We start from the raw sequence: 17,043 nt of genomic DNA, 5'->3' as shown, positions 1-17,043 counted from the left end.
TTAGACTCATGCAAATATGATGAACTGAGGCCTTAGACAGAGCTCCTGTCTGAATTTGGGGACATCCAATGTGTGAGATCTCTCTGCAAGGTGTACTAAGTGAGTTACGGGGCACCTGCTTGCAAGGAACGACACACCCTCTACCTACCTAGATTTGTTGAAACAGAAGAGAAACTGCTGAGCTCTAAGGCAGAGTGAGAACAGAGCCACTGGAGAAGTAAGAACAGTGTGTCATGAGGTTAGAAGGTGAGAGAAACCACATCCAATGAATAGGGAAAGAGAGGCCTAAGAGGCTTCTTGGAGGAGGCAACATTTGAAGAAATGACAGGACACTGAGGAGATTCTTTTTAGTGGTTATCAAATATGGTTAAGTCCCAGAATCACCTGGGTATCACCTCTAGAGGTTCTGACTAGTTAGGCCTAGAGTCCTGGAGTCCAGGAGTTTGGGTTTTTAAAAAATTTTCCCAGTGATGCTCATGATCAGCCAGGTTCTCAAGTTTATTAAGCATTTGATATATTCATTTATGCATCCAACAAAATTTATTGAGAAGCTACTTTGTGCAAGATAAAGTTTTGGGTACAACAATGCAGAAGGAACATGATAAAGGGTTTATACTTCAGTGTAGAAAACTGTATGGGGCTATACACTAGAAGCTTTAGCTAATAAAAACTGAAATGAAACAATTCATATCTTGAGAGCCCTAACTTGTTAGATAAGAAGACTCTAAGTACATCTATAAAACAATATGGCTATTGTTTCAAACAGCAGAGAAGAAATGCAAAATATGGCAAGAAATTTTCATTCAATTCTAGTTGTCCAGAATCTGGACTAAATCTGACAGGACTCACTACAATTTACCCTCAGATTTATCAAAGGAGGAGAAGAGAATTTGGCAAAGGAGTTCAAAATACTAGTAAGGAGGAATTTTTTTAAGTACTTGAGCAAGAAAAATGGATTAAGTGCCTCAAAAGGACTGCTATAAAACAGAAATCATCTTTATCTAGTCATTGTTCTGAGCTGTTTGAAGTGCTGTGTAGACTTCATTAACCAATGTGTGGTTGAAAATAATAAAACTGCCTTTGTTTAAAACTGCCCTTGTTTACCTCAGGTTTTTAATTAATTGTGCCATCTCTTAATTAGTTCTGATTAGCCAGGTTTTAATATGTTTTTCAATAACACAGGTTGGCGGGTAGGTCCAGATGCTGAGCAGCTACAAAAGCATTGTGAATTTGGCTTGAAATAAAATATAGATTCCTGGGACCTAACTTTGAAGATTCTGATTCTGCAGATCTGGAATAGGAATGAGACCTGGGGAATCTTTTTTGTTGTTGTTGTTTGTTTGTTTTAAACATTTACAGCAATTCTAGCACGTTTTCCATAGGGAACCACAGAAACTGATTAAGTGCTGAATTGACATAGAACCAAAGAGTAACCAAATTTGATAAGGACTCAACTAAATTCTTCTTTCTCCACAAAATTCTTCCCAATTCCTGCAGCGTTTACTTGTTTACCTTAGACCATCCTCTGAGTCTTTCTTCAGAACTTGTCTTGTTTCCCCTTGAACCCCAAAGCCAGGTGCTGTGGTCAACAGTGTCCACAAGACCAGGAGCAGAGGGGTAGCAGGAGTACGGGGTAACTGATTTAGTGCACTGTTTCCTTATACTCGTTAAGGCTCAGAAAGAAGAGGGATGTCTCCAGGGTCACACACTGAATTGGTGACAGAACATGGGCCCAAATTCAGTACTTGTTCCTCCATACTATGCTTCATCTCTTCTCATCCCTCTTTCCTATAGTTGCTAGTTCTGCAAATCCTCAGAACATTTGTCACCAGATATGAAAGCCATTGCTAATCTGACATGTCAATCCACTGCCTTGGTGTCAACCACTGCATGGCTGGAAAAACAGTGAAATTTATTTTATTTTAAGTCAAGAGACTTAAAGATGAAGGAGACTTACTGTGTCCAAAAGAAGTTTTTCAGCTTTGTCTCGGCTGATGCTCTTGTTATACCACCTGAATGAAGCAAAGGTGCTGTGTCAATAACATTTAAAATGGTTTCATTATTTATTTATAAAAGATAATGCTAGATGACTGCATGACTGATTGACTCTACAACAGGTACAATCAGAAAAATAAGAAATTATACCCTATGTATCGAAGTATACAACTGCATTTTACTGTCATGTATAACTAATTAGAGCAAATAAAAAATTAAAATTAAAAAAAATAATGCTAGAAAATCACATGTACATTTTTTGTTTCTACTAGTGTTTTCAAACTCAGAGGCAAAGTCATGATCCATTTCCAAGTAGTAAATATTTACTTGGTGAAGAAAAAATAAAACAGAATTGGTAAAATATTGATCATTGTTGAAACTGGATTTCAGAGCATTCATTATATTATTCTCTCTACTTTGGTAAATGTCATAAATTTTCCATAATGAAGTTTTAGAGAATATTCGTCTTCCTCTCCATTTCATAAGTCAGTGGGTGGTAGGAGTAGGAGGGTGTTCGGGTAGCTATAAAAAGCTAATACCAGTTTGAGAAGTTAGCAAATATCCTTCTAAAACAACTGCCACATTTTCCTCTTTAAGACAGGTTTTCCAGATCTTTTGTAAAATAATTGAATTATTTTTATAATTTTGGTATCTGATTAAGAAAACAAATAAAAAGTGGTGAAGAAAAATATGTATAATTTTTAGGGAATAAATTTTTGAATGTTATTATAATTTTGAGTCATGTCCTGACCTTCCCCGCCACTTATTTGGTAGGAGTAAAATGATCTTCATTTGACAATTAATCCAGAAAACAGAAATTCTAGGTGTGGAAGGAATAAACTTGCTTGGCTACAAGAATAACAATGGATAAGAGAATTGTTAGATTGATTTGAGTCTTGTAAACATGGTGGAATGGACTTTATACCTCCATGGGCTTTTATGCTTATTTCATGTGTATACACCAAGCAATTAGAAATGGCTGCCTAGAGCTGTGCATTGTAAGGTTTGAAGTCAGCCTAGGCACAGGGGTGAATAGGGTCATTATCAAAGAGTGAGATCTACTTGAATTCAGTTCAGAGGGAGGGAACATCAAGCAAGTGTGTCACAATTTGCCTCCTTCATCTTGTCTGACCCTTCATTTTGCAGAGAAGAGATCTGCGCTCCAACAGGTGAAGTACAGTAGTGCCTCATTTGTACTTTCCCCTTCTGTGATTTCACTTACCCATGGTCAACTGTAGTCCAAATATATTAAATGGAAAATTCCAGAAATAACTCAAGTTTTAAATTGTGTGCTTTTTCTGTGTAGCATAATGAAATTTCATACTTACTATTCAATCTCATCCAGGAGGTGAATTTTCTCTTTGCCCAGAGTATCCACACTGTATACACTACCCACTACTAAATGACTAGCTGTCTTGGTATCAGATAAACTGCTACAGTATCTTAAGTGTTTTATGTTCAAGTAACCTTTATTTTACTTGATGATAGCCGCAAAGTGCAAGAGTAGTTATTGGGGCTGGGGTTATAGGGCACTTGCTTAGCATGTGTCAGGAACTGGATTCAATTCTCATCACCACATTTAAATAAATAAATGCAATAAAGGCCCATTGACAGCTAAAAAAAGAGTAGTTATTATATCAATTTTATTATAGTACTTTGTTATAATCATTCTAGTCAGTTACTATTCTATCAGTTACTATTAGTAACTTCTTACTGTATCTAATTTATAAAGTAAACTTTATCATAGGCCTGATTATGTGGGAAAATATATCTAGAGTTCAGTACAACCAATGGTTTTAAGCATCCACTGGGGGTCACGAAACATATCCCCTAAGGATAATGGGTATGACAGATAATGGGTATTTGTTCAAGGTCATATCTCCACAATCAATATGCCAATTTATGATTATGGTACCACATGGTACATGTTTGTCTTATGCAGAGCTTACCTGACAACATTAAGTTCAAGGATAAAATATCATCACACTGAATATCTTTTATATATCTAGATGAATGTTAAATATCTGGATGGTTAGTTATAAGTCTTTTTATTTTCTATATGAGATTTTATAACCTAAAAAATGCAAGCTGATAGTTTATAGCATAAGTAGGGCCAGTGGTCTGTTTTGTTTGTATGGTGTGGCATTTTATTTTGAAAAACTATTAAAAATTCTTTAGGTGAAAGAATACACTTTTTTATTTGGCCAATTTCCACCATTCCTTACTAATTTATATTCTGTTAAAATTTTTAATTTCTTTTCTCAATCTACACAAAGAGATTCTGATTAAACACATAAATGAAACCATTCAGCTTAGTGGTCATTTTAAATAAATGCCTATTATTTTTCTCCAAAGACATTGATTATAAAAATAATTTTTTTCTATTTAAACATATCTCATATATGTTTCATTTCAACTTGAGTATTCTTGTAACTAATGAATCTTGCATATACTTGATCAAACCAAATCTCAGGTTGAGATTCTTAAGAAAATGATGACTCTTCACTACAGAATCTATTAGAATTTCAGCAACAAATAACATGACCCCATTTGAGCTAACAAGGACCACACTGAGTTAACAGGAGTGTTTTTTAAAAAATAATTTTTAATTATACATGGACACAATATCTTTATTTTGTTTATTTATTTTTATGAGGTGCTGAGGATCAAACCCAGTGCCTCACATGTGTGAGGCAAGCACTCTGCCACTAAGCCACAACCCCAGCCCAACAAGAGTCTTCATTAGCTCATATTCTTCAGTTCTGGCACCTTATATTTAGTGAGTACTTAATTTTTTAAAAAGTTTTAAGTAATTATAAACTTACAGAAAAGTTGAAAGACACTATAAAAGAACTACTATATACACTGCACCCAGATAAACAAGTGGCTGAAATTTCTTACATTTGCCTTTCCATTCTGTCTGTATATACATATCGATAGTAATTTCTTTTTTTCCTGAACCATTTGAGAGTGGATATTTACTCCTAAGTACTTCAGTGTCTATTTTCTAAAACATAACATGCACTTATATGGCCAAAGTATAAATTACAAAAATATTGCAACTTAACATCTGCCTAATTGCAGAACCTACCAAAATTTCATTTGTCAATAGAAATATTTTACGGTTGACCATCCAATGTAGGATGGGGGCATTTAGTTACTATGTCTCTTCATTCAACAATTTCCAAAGAACACCGGAAATATTCCTTAATTTATCTAATATTTTCTCATGAGTAACTCAAGCTGTGCATTTTCTGGGTGAGGAATATCACAGAGTGATGTTGTACTGGATATTATTCTCAGTATATTACACAGGGAGATACATGATGTCTTTTTATCCCATATTGATATAAATTTTGATTACTTAGATAAAATGAAGCCTACCAGTTTTCTTCATTTTGTAGTTAAAAGCTATTTATAAGGAGATACTTTGAGACTATGTAAATATATTGTACCTCATCAATTTAGTTCTGACATTAGTTAATTTTTGCCTGAATAAGTTGATACCTTGTTATTTAAACTTTATCATTTCTTCTACGTTCTTTAATTAGCCCTGGACTATGAAAAAGAGTCTTCTCTTATTTATTTACTTACTTACTTACCTATCAATCTAACTATATAGTATACATTCTTATTTGATTCAATGAATTATAGTCCATTACTGTCATTATTTATTCTGATACTTAAATTGTTCCAGTTTAGGTCAAAGGGAGACTTTTAAAGTGACTTACCTGTCCATTTGACATGTTCAATTGTGTACTTTTCTATTTTCTGGATCAAAAAAATATTCCTGTTCTTTCCCTGCCCCAATCCTGGAATCCTGAAGCCATTTCTTCAAGAAGTTCTGGTTCTTTTCAGTGGGGAGTATTATTTAAGAATCAAGACCTAGTGGTAGGTGTATATGTTGCTACTGTGATGTCTTGGCTTCTGGACCTTTCAGGCTCTGAGCTAGGGCATTTATGTACATGGTGAGTACTTTGCATATTATGATCAAATTTTGTTAAACATTCAGCAGTTTCATTAAAATTACATCCACACGGACTTTCTTCTAAATGATGGTTTAGCAAAAACTTTACACAATCTGAACAGATATTTAATATCTATCTGTTAACCTAGTATTGGAAGCATTGCATTAAACCATATTTTATGTCCATATCTGATCTAGTGTTGAAAGTATTTTTTTTCTTTTCAAGTAAGATCAATATTCTTGGGATTCTCAATAGAAACTTTTATTTTTACCACAATCTTCTCAGGCACCTGAGAATCACCCTTTTGATAAAAGGAGAGGGCAGCATGTGGACTACCATCCTTTCTTATTTAGGGTGGACCTTTATCATCCAGCAGGTCAGAGAATGGAAAGAAGACAGTAGGCCAAGAAAAGAAACCATCAATCAATATTTTACTCTTAACCTAGGGAGAATTCCTTAGTACCATATTTTTCAAAAACAAATAAAATATCTTACTCATAGGTTTCCAGGTTATTAGGAGATTTTTCCACCAGATAACTGCTTGGTACATATCCTTCATGCCTGTTAAAAAGGAAATTAGTGTTTAGACTAATACAGAATTTTTATATCTTGGTTTTATAGGTTGAAGTCTCACATAATTTAGTGTTTGTGATATTTTAAAGTTTCCAAATAAATGTTAAAAGTAACAATTACTTGTTAGTTGTTAAAAGCAATTGATTTCACTGCTAAAATATAAAATATAATAAATAACAAGAGGCTATTTTACTTTAAAAGCTTTGCTTGCTGCTGTCCTCATTGCAAAATTTCCTCTACTGGAAAAAAAAGATTAATGTTCAGTCTCTATTTTCTATAATGAAGCATTTTTGTGTGTGTACTATCAGCATTTTTTCCACTTTAGTGCTATCATTTTATAGTCAGGAAACCAACATAATTAAAAATTTTAAAAATGACTTTCCAACCACAGGTTCTGAAAGATACTTCCAGTTGTATCACATGCTTTTAAATTCAAGGCCTCCCTAGTTGAGTTTCTTCAGATACATAAACATGAGAAAATAGAATAAGGTCAGGCTGGATTTGGGGGTGGGGGGTCACTTTTCAGTAGAAATATGTGGAGTTTGATAAAAACATAATAAAAATAATTATATATATAATCATATATATGTATATATGTATGTATATATGTATTCCTTATATATACCATATATATAATATATATTATATATATATATTATATTTATATATATATATAATATATATATATATATATATTACACTTGTAAAGAGTTCTGTAGTTTTCAAAGTACTTTCCTATCCATGATTTAATTTAAAACCAGAAGGTGAGAACAGAATCCCTGTCATTCTCTGGTTTCTGACTTATAAAATGAGATGCCTGAACTAGATTATACATATAGAGTCCTTTCACACTTTGCCAATGTATAAAAAGATATCTGATATTTTCTTTCTTCTTGCCCCATAAAGTGTTTTAATTTTTAAATATAAAGCCAATTTTCAATCTAGTCATTATGTTTCAAGGGGAATGTGTAATCTATATTACAGAGTTATTTTGAAGAATGATTAAAACAGGAATACAGATGCCAAATACAGAATGATTATCTTACATCTTAGTAAGAGATTGCTAAATAACCATGGTACACTTTCTTTGGAGAATTGACATTTGGCCTCAGGATCATCCTTAATATAGTGCTCTTGGCAGCCATTGCCAAATGATGGAAGCCATTTTGTTCTGAAATTTGTCATTTCTTCTCTCTCTCTCTCTCTCTCTTTTATTGGTTCTTTTACTTATACATGAAATTAGAATTCATTTTGACAAAATTATACAAGCATGGAATATATTGTATTCTAATTAGGCACCCATTGTTGTGGAAGTACACAATGGTGGGATTCACTTAGGTATTTTCATATAAGTACATAAAAAATTATATCAGATTAATTCCACTGTCTTTCTTATTCCTATCCCCCACTCTTCCCTTCATTCCTCTTTGTCTAGTCTACTGAACTCCCCCTGCATTATGGTTTGGCTCCCACATATTACTGAAAACATTTGACCTTTTTTTTGTTGTTGTTGTTGTTGTTATTGTTTTTTTTTTTTTTGATTGTCTGATTTCACTTAGCATGATTGTCTCCAGATTCATCCATGTATTGGCAAATATCATAAAGTCATTCTTCTTTCTGGCTGATTAGAATTCCATTGTGTATATATCCACAATTTCTTTATCCATTCATCTGTTGAAGGGCACGTAGGTTGCCTCCATAGCTTAGCTATTGTGAATTGTGCTGCTGTAAATATTGATGTGGCTGTGTCACTGTAGTATGGTGACTTTAAATCTTTTGGATGTATGCTGAGGAGTGGGATAACTGGGTCAAATGGTGGTTCCACTCCTATTTTTTTGAGTAATCTACATATTGTTTTCCAGAATTTTCCCTGTTTCTTGCCACATCATATATTTACAATTATATTATCAGAATAAATAATATATTTGCTGTTGAATAGAATAAATGTATTTTAATAGCCAACTAAAACTGGGTTATGTACTGAAATGATATTTATTCTTATCACTTTTATGTGGATATATAGAACTTACAAAGCTCTTTTGATTTCCATAATCTCATTGATTTTTCTCAGCACTGTGAGAAAAAAAGCTGATATTATCATTTGCATTTTGCAGATAAAGAAATGAATTCACAGAGCAAGTAACCTGATTATAGTCACACATGACAAGAGTGGCTGATACTGAAGTCCAAGTCCTCTCTTCCGTCTCGTGTACTTTCCACTGTGCCACACTATACAGGAAGTCCTTTATAATGCCCTTGAAGTGCAGAGCTGAGCCTTCCCACAGGCCACTGAACAAAGGGTAAACAGTCATTTGAGGAAGGAAGACCTAGAAGAAAAACTTCCCTGACACATTTGATATGATAAATAATGTCCATTGATTGAACTGATGACTTTCTAAGTAAGTTCATTTGTTTGTAGTTACAGGGATTTTATCTGCTTCTCCCCAGAACTGGCAAAGAGAAGATGAAGGGAGAAGCCATGATTCATCTAGAAAGGGCAGCTCCAGATGACAAGCTTTGGGATCTGTTCTTAAACTACCTGCCTCTCAAACCACAGTCGTCAATGTGATCACATCTTGCCTACCTTCTTCTGCCTCCAGCTTCCCCTACAGTGGGGTTGATAAGGATCCCTAAAGGGAGGACACCTGGAGAATGTAAATTTCTGTGGATGCTAAGTCATGCCTTAATCTTAAATGCATTCATGTCCCTCTATTTTTACCCATCAGATTGGCTTTTCTTCCTTCCTTTCTTGGTATCTATTTTTATTTTTTGAAAATTTAAAGTGTTGGGACTTCCTGTTGGAAGAGTATGAATTTGGCAAGCTTTTTCAGGATATTATCTATCAAAATTAAGATATCACATACTCTGACCCAGAACTGTTAGAAATGTGATATGTATGTATTTACACACACACACATAAACAAACACACACACACACACACACACACACACACACTGGAAAGATTGCCAAGATGCTAACATACATGAACAAAGCAAAATCTTCATTATAGCCTTGTTTGAAATAACAAAGAAAAATAACCTGGAAAATAAGTGTTCATTACAAAATTATTATAATTAAAAAAAATTTTTTTTAGTTGTTGATGGATGGACCTTTATTTTATTCATTTATTTATATGTAGTGCTGAGAATTGAACTCAGTGCCTCACACATGTGAGCAAGCACTCTATTACTGAGCCAATTATTATAATTATCATACATTCTAACGCTGTACAATTGTGTTAAAAGAGGTAGATTAGCATATGGTGATATGAAAAGATGTCTGAGATACATCACGAAAGTTTAAAAGAAACGTAAAGGACAGAAAGAATCATCTTAAGGCAAATGAACAAAGGATGGATTTGTATCTGTATAACTTTCTTGTCCAACACACACAAGAAAGTATTAATAGTGATTACGTTTGTAATTGATAGGGAGGGAAAATAGAGGAGAGCTTATTTTTCATGCACATTTCTTTCTATTTAGTTTATTATTTATTTATTTGCAGTGCTAGGGATCAAATTCCAGGCCTAGCACATGCTAGGTAATGGGTCTGTCACTAAACTACACCCTACTTTTTTCCTTTTAGCTCCCCAAATCCCCTTGTTTTTGTTGTTGTTGTTTTTAAATAAAGTATTGGCATAGACTATCTAGATGTTGCAATGCTGGAATGTTCTTTTTCATGTTTTTAAACTAATAATAACCTCATACTTGAAACATTTAAACCCCTAATATGAACATGTAAGAATGTTAACATAAGCCAGGTGTGGTGGTGCACACCTGTAATCCCTGTGGCTACAGAGGCTGAGACAAGAGGATCACAAGTTCTAAGTTAGCCTCAGCAACATAGCAAAGGGCCTAGGTAATTTAGTGAGTCCCAGTCTCAAAATACAAAATAATAAGGGCTAGGGATGTGGCTCCATGGTTAAGCACCTCTGGGTTCAATCCCTCCTGGTGCCAAAAAAATAAAATAAAATAAAATAAAAATATGGGGTTGGGGCTGTGGCTCAGTAGTAGAGCACTTGCCTACATGTGGAAGGTACTGGGTTCGATCCTTAGCATCACATAAAAATAAACAAATAAAATAAAGGTACTTTGTCCATCTACAACTATATTTATTTAAATGTTAATACAATTTTTTTTATTTGCAAAATGTTGAAAATAACCCAAATGTCTAGGAATTTGCTAAATTAGGATACATTTATGTGCTTAACCTATGCAATTATTCAAATCATATTCTGAAGAATATTGCAGGGGTTGGCTAAATACCTCAGATAAATTAAAAGGAAAAAAATAAAGCCGTATAAAGCAGTGTGGATCTCATGCATTTAAATTAAGCAGTAATAACTAGGTCAATGCATCCCAGAGCATTCTGAAGGCTAATAATAATAATTTGATACTTCAGATTAGTGAAGGGCTATGAGACATTTTCCATTTAAAAATCCTATGGTGAGCAATCATTTATTCATCCAACTTTATTTTCTGCACCCATAATGGATTGAATAGTTCAACGGCTGTGGTCACAACTAAATCTTCAGAACCTTCTTTCTGATGCTTCCTGATATAACCACACATCTGCACCATCTCTACACACCTTTTCTTTCCACTGAAAATCAGCACTTCAAAATGGTATATACCTTCAGCCTTACTTCAACACTCAAGAACAACAGTGCTTTGCAGAACAAGTTGCCAATCTCCCAAATTGCTGGAGTCAGTGGAAAAACCCAGGGGGTTTTCAGATGAGTTTAGGGCTGGGAATGTACAGGGAGCAGGCAGAGAAAGTGGCTACCTTCCGGCCACTTCTGAGAATAGCAAAGATTCCAGTCACCCTTTCCTCTCCCTCCTGCCTCTGCTCTCCTCTCCTCATCAGTGAGGTGGGCACACTGAGGGAGGAAGGACAAGTCATTCTGGTATGTTCTTCGTTTCCACTGTACCTCAAATGCTGGGACAGGAGCCATAAAGATGCCTTACCCATTCTTGTCTTGAACTCTCCACCAGTGGATCTCAGAACTGTCCAGTAGGTAGTACTCTTCATTGCGCTGCAGGGCAAGTTCCTGGGGATCGTTGGTTTGGTAGTCATACAGGGCAATAACCAGGGTTTCTTCAGGTTCCTGCAGGGATCGCTGGGGAAGAGGTGCCAAGACCAAGCAGAGTCATAAGAAGGAGGTAAAGGTCATAGCAAAGACAGCAAATCCCTGCATTGTAACTTGCTTCTGGATCTATGCCAGCTCAGCCCACCAGCTCCTGCCAACCCCTAAGGTATCTGCAGAGATGATCTATTTTTCTCTAGTTAGCTTTCTTTATATGTTAGAATTATGATGCTGAATAGAACTCAAAGGATATCAGTGCCCAATTTTTTCATTCTACCAAATAAATCCTGACAACAGTGAATGCCAAGCAGTCACATGCTTTCCACAAGTCTGCTGATTTCTCTGCCTGCACCCTGCCATGGGCTGCAGCCTCTCCACCAGAGCATCATGCTCCTGTGAAGGAAATGCAGGTGACACTAAGCTATTCGGTCCATGCTTTGCAGATTTGATTTATGAGTTCATCCCTAATCCATTGAATCATGTTGGAACTGGGATTCCTCTGAGAGAGATCATTTAATCCATTCTTTCATTCAGGATGGGGATACAGGCCCAGATGGGGAAATGAACACAGCCAGTTTAGGTAGCAGTAGTCTTAAAATGATATTAACACATAGGCTCTTTCTTTCACTTGAGACTGTCTAGCCTATGTCTCTGACCTGCAGTACCTTTCTTAGGATGAAATATTAAAATGAAGAAAAGACTAATGCAAACAATCTCCAGAGTTCAGGATGGGCATAGGTTTGGGAATGAGGAAACATTGGAATGATGTAGTTACTGGCTAGAATGTGACTTAGTGTCAGGAAGTCACAAGTTCTCTGAGTACATTAAAGTATTTGGTAGTATAAAAACACTGGAGTTAAAAAAGAAAAAAGAGGCTTGTCTTACTGATGTAGGCATGTCATCCTAGTGCAGCTCAGATGCAGATCTGAAATCCAGGTATTTGTGGAGTTTGTGAGGTGGTGGTGTACTGGGTACTACAGATAAGAGTTGATGGACATGAGGCTTTTGCTGAGGAACTAATGGGTAAAGAAATTGTGCTCAAGGGCCTCTGAGGAAATATAGGAGGGATATGGTATGGCATTTGTCTCCTGATAAGTCCATCTCACTGGTTAATTCTTATGAAGAGAAAGGTCAGAGCAGATTTCTCAAATAATGGAGGCATCCTTCTAAAAGGATAGCACAGGACATCTTGGGGGAATATCAGGAATGTTAAAAAATTTGAGGTATGCTACACTACAAAATGCTCTTCGGTGCCCTACAACTTTTGAATGTCTTTTTAAATATTCTTCTGGTGAGAAACCTGCTTATAATTATGATATGTAAGAAGACCCTAGGCCTAGATCCTACTCAGTCTAAGACAGAGTACTGAATTTCCCAGGAATGCTACTACCCAGTGCATGGAAGAGCGCTTACACTTTGCTTAACTGAGAATTTTACCAAGAATTTTTAACTATTTTGAAAAATCACATCACAAATATTAACATTATATTTGGGTCATCAGTAAAACATTCCTGCATCAGTTGGGTTCCAGCTGTCAATTTCAGTGGAATTCTACCTACAGGCACAAGCAATTGGTTATTCCTCCTTCTTCAAGTACAGCCATGCCACAATATTGATATAGAGTTACGTGCTATATATTTTTTTTTGTTTTTAGTACTACACTTACATCACTTATTGATTCTTTTAAAAGGATGTTTAGATAGGTTGTGTTATTTTTGATTGTCTTTTCAGGATAACAAAGGGATCTTTGTAACATATTTGTCATAAAAAGGGAACAATGGGTTTGATAGGGTTAGGAACCACTAGATTAGAGTAAGAAGATCAAGGGAAGACATTTGTAGAAAATGATGGACTTTGTGTTCAAAAAGGCTGCTTGGAAGCTGAGGGGGTACAATGAGGCTTGAAGTAGATGAGGGTCCCACGTCCTGGCTTCTCTGCTTTAAGCCTCAAAACACCCCTGATCCCCAAGAGCTCTCTTGGCCCCAGGTGGGGAGAGCTCCCCTGGGCTGAGGGGCCCTCCTAGACAGCCTGGGTGGCAGTGGCAGGGGTAGAGTAGGGAGTGAGGGAGAAAGGACATAGGCAGACACAGTGCTGAGTGGCCTCTTAGGAGGCTCTTCTGGGTTGACTGGGAGGCATCTTAAGGATGAGCTGAGCTCCTGTAAATAAGGGGGCCAAAAGGAAATGGAATTTGGACTTCAGCAGAAACCATGACCTTGTTTGCTCCCTAGAGAGGTCTGGGACTGTCTGACCATGGAGATTCTCCATTTTGACCCCAAACGGCCATCCTTCCTCTCTGGAGGACCTCTCCACAGTCTTTTCTCTTACAGCATGAGGCCTAAAACAGCTTAAAAACATTGTTCTCCTCAGGTAAGAGAGCAAGCAGGTAAAAAGAGAAAATGACTTCAAGCAGCTCAGAGTAAGAGAAATGTTGAAACCGCTTTAGAGGTGTGATTGAAATTAGAGCAATGGTTCAGAAACCCTGTGGTCACAGTGTTCAAAACAGTATGGATGCTGCTCCTTCAGGTGTGAAAAGCCAAATGGCAGAGTCCGAGGGGCGATGGACTTCACTTTCATGGACACTGAGAATAAAGCAGGGGCAGACTGACTTAGGTTGAGTGGAATGGGTTTGGGTGGGATTGCCAGGGGAACCATCTGCAAGTGAGAGCAGAGGGGTTCCAAACCACATCTGCAAGGAGAATGTTAAAGCAGTCTTCAGAGGGCCAGTGGAACTAAAGTAAGGAGCTCATTTTCTGCTACAGTAGCACAGCTCTTCCCTGTTGTGAGGGAGTAGGCTGATGACAGATCTAAAAACCAGCCTGAAGTTTTCAGGATTTAGATCTTCCTTCATGGGGAAACTGCCAGTTTTGAAATGTCACCACCTTGGCTGTTGGGGGTGGGGGGAAGCAGAGCTCAGTCTTCAAGAAGAAGCGTGAAGAGTTAGAATTGGTAGATTATGGAATAGAGGAAAAGTGCTTAAATGTAGGTATTGGGAATTATATGACCAGAAAATGAAGGCCAATTCTTTCCTGCTTTTTGTTTTTGTTTTTTCCTGTCTTCTTAACAATCTTCCTCAGAGTTGGTGCTGTACCATGGAGTCATATAAATCAGTATATTACAGATTCTCAAACTTGAATGTACCTTAGAATCACCTGGAGGCTTATTCAAAGGCACACTATAGGCCCCTACCCTAGATGTGTAGATGCAGCAGGTTTGGGGTGTTGCCTGAGAAGCTGCATTCCTGTCAGGCTCCCGAGCAATGCTGATACTGCTGGTCTATGGACCAACCACTGAGAACCACCACTCAAGCTAAAGACCAGCACACCAGAAACTGCATCCTGCTAAGTGTGCTTTGGAAAGCCTCCAAGACATCTCTTGGGACTTGATTACCCAAGCTCTAAAATGAGAATAAAACTATAACCCTCTGAGGTGGGTAGAAGAGATACTTAGTTTTAACACAAATAATGAAAAATAAGGATATGCTTCATGACAGAGTGTTATCAAATTTATATCTCTAGAGTGCTAGTATGTCAAACCACAGAGTAAATACACAGTTTAATATCTGTGATTATAAAGTGAAAACGGAGAGGTGGGGCTTCAGCAGCCAAGTGGCCCTTGAAGTGGACAGACCCACGAAAGAGCACAAAAAACACGCTGAGTTGTGCTGAATCGCCAGATCTGCGGTATCTATCCAGGGTTTGAGAAGCATGGGCAGTGCCCTTGGGCCTGCCGCTCTGTCGGCCCACCTATGCCTGGAGCTGGCTACTCACTCACCCTGTTATCTTCAGGAGTAGGAGGAAGAGGCTTCTTTGAAGCTGAAACAAGAAAAACAGAAAAAGAAGGTGAGCATGAAACTCACTGGGCCCAACCTGAGGTTGGGGGCCTTTCAGAGAAAAAGGGTGGAAGGAAAACAACAGAGGGAAAGGGGCCAGAAGGAGATGACGAGACACACAGAAACTAGAGTTGGCCTTGGCAGAGCCTGTTTATCTCTTTCACCGCTGGTTTCCAATTACCTTTTCTAGAAAACACTAGAGACTTCTAGAAATTAATATTCTGAACTTTCTGTATTCCCAGGAAAAACTTGATTGGGGTGGGGGTGAGTCTTGAGCCGTTTTCTGCAGGTACAGAGACTTCCACAAATGTATATGCCACCTGCTAAGGCCAGGAGTGGGAATTGGTGACTCAGGGGACAGTGACTCACTGGTTTCCTGGTGTGTTGTGGGCCTGAGGAGGGGGTGGATGAGGTGGGAGGTCATTGCGCTCCTCTTTGAGTGGGATGAAATCTGCTTTTAATTGGCATTGAAAGGCCTCTGAACTTGTTGCTTTCCCTAAACTACAGCCCATCTCTCTCCACCTCACTGTCTGCCTCTCTCTACTTCTCTTTATGTCTCCATATCTCCCTCTCTTTACTCTCTTTCCTCCTTCCTCCCTTCTCTGCTCTCTCTCCTTTTCCTTCTCTTCATCCTTTCATCTCTCCATCTCCATCTCTCACTTTTCTGCTTTGTGGCACTGCGAAGGTCAGGGCTGGCATGAATGGGCCACCGTTGTGTGTCTGTGTGGAGAAACACATGTGAGGGTAGGTGAGAGATGGCACAGGCTTCAGCCCAGTGCAAATATTGCTTTCATCATTAGAGATTAGAAGGAAAGGGGTTATATAGGCAGGCAGTGAGGCCTCATCTCAACATGAAGTGGACTTGCACTTGGACAGCCCCTGTCAAGGGATGTGGGAGAGGAGATGAGCACATTGAGGTTGTAGCCCAGCCCTGTGCCAATTCCTTAAGCAAGGGCAGGCTGGGGTATGAACTTGGGCTCACAATTAATAGACAAGGATAACACACACACTAAGAAGAATAGTTCCTACTGCACTCAACATGAGCCAGAGACTGGTGGTCTGACCTCAGCTCTATCAATATAAGCTGTATAGCCTTGAGCCCCTTCCAGCACCAGACATTCTGTGACTGGCCTTTTTCTTTTTCTGTGGCCTTGTTCTTTCCTTCCTTCCTCTCCCTGTGTGTGACCATGGTATGAAATGTGATTAGGGCTGGCTCTCATTACAGAAACCAGTGATGCTGTGGGTTGGTGTGGCAGGATCTATTTCTACTCAGCCATTTCTGCTGCTTTGCAGATACTCACACTATCCTATCTCAGCCTCAGATTCTTTCCTCCACAAATAAGAAAGACTATTAGACACAGTTAGCATTTATTGAGAACTCTCTAAATGCCAGGAGCTATGCTAAGAGCTTTTCACAACCCCGAAAACCTCCCAGCAACCACACAAAGTATAGGAACCCTGTCTACATATGGTGGGTGAGGTTATTTAACTGAGGGTTGAGGAGATGCTCAGAGGCGGAGATGGCAGTGGGATTGCAGCAGGACAAACCATTAGCAGGTGGCTGCACAGCACACCCATGGAAGTGGCTGAG

The 17,043-nt window shown here is 37.8% G+C and overlaps 1 protein-coding gene across 1 annotated transcript in view; it reads right to left on the bottom strand.

The window, feature by feature from the left end:
* The window catches only part of Itk (IL2 inducible T cell kinase), a 63,217-nt gene that overhangs the window by 21,511 nt on the left and 24,663 nt on the right, over positions 1-17,043 (bottom strand). Inside the window, exons 5-8 of the mRNA XM_046459940.2 lie at positions 15,395-15,435; positions 11,505-11,656; positions 6,459-6,524; positions 1,958-2,012 (exon numbers count right to left, since the gene is read on the bottom strand). Of these exons, the coding sequence (XP_046315896.1) occupies positions 1,958-2,012; positions 6,459-6,524; positions 11,505-11,656; positions 15,395-15,435 (314 nt within the window). The remainder of the gene's footprint in view (positions 1-1,957; positions 2,013-6,458; positions 6,525-11,504; positions 11,657-15,394; positions 15,436-17,043) is intronic.

Source organism: Marmota monax, unplaced genomic scaffold (assembly GCF_021218885.2).
Source record: "Marmota monax isolate L192 unplaced genomic scaffold, Marmota_monax_Labrador192_F-V1.1 WCK01_AAM20220418_F8-fsc00229, whole genome shotgun sequence".
NCBI lineage: Eukaryota > Metazoa > Chordata > Mammalia > Rodentia > Sciuridae > Marmota > Marmota monax.
This window is presented reverse-complemented; position numbering and strand designations above follow the sequence as displayed.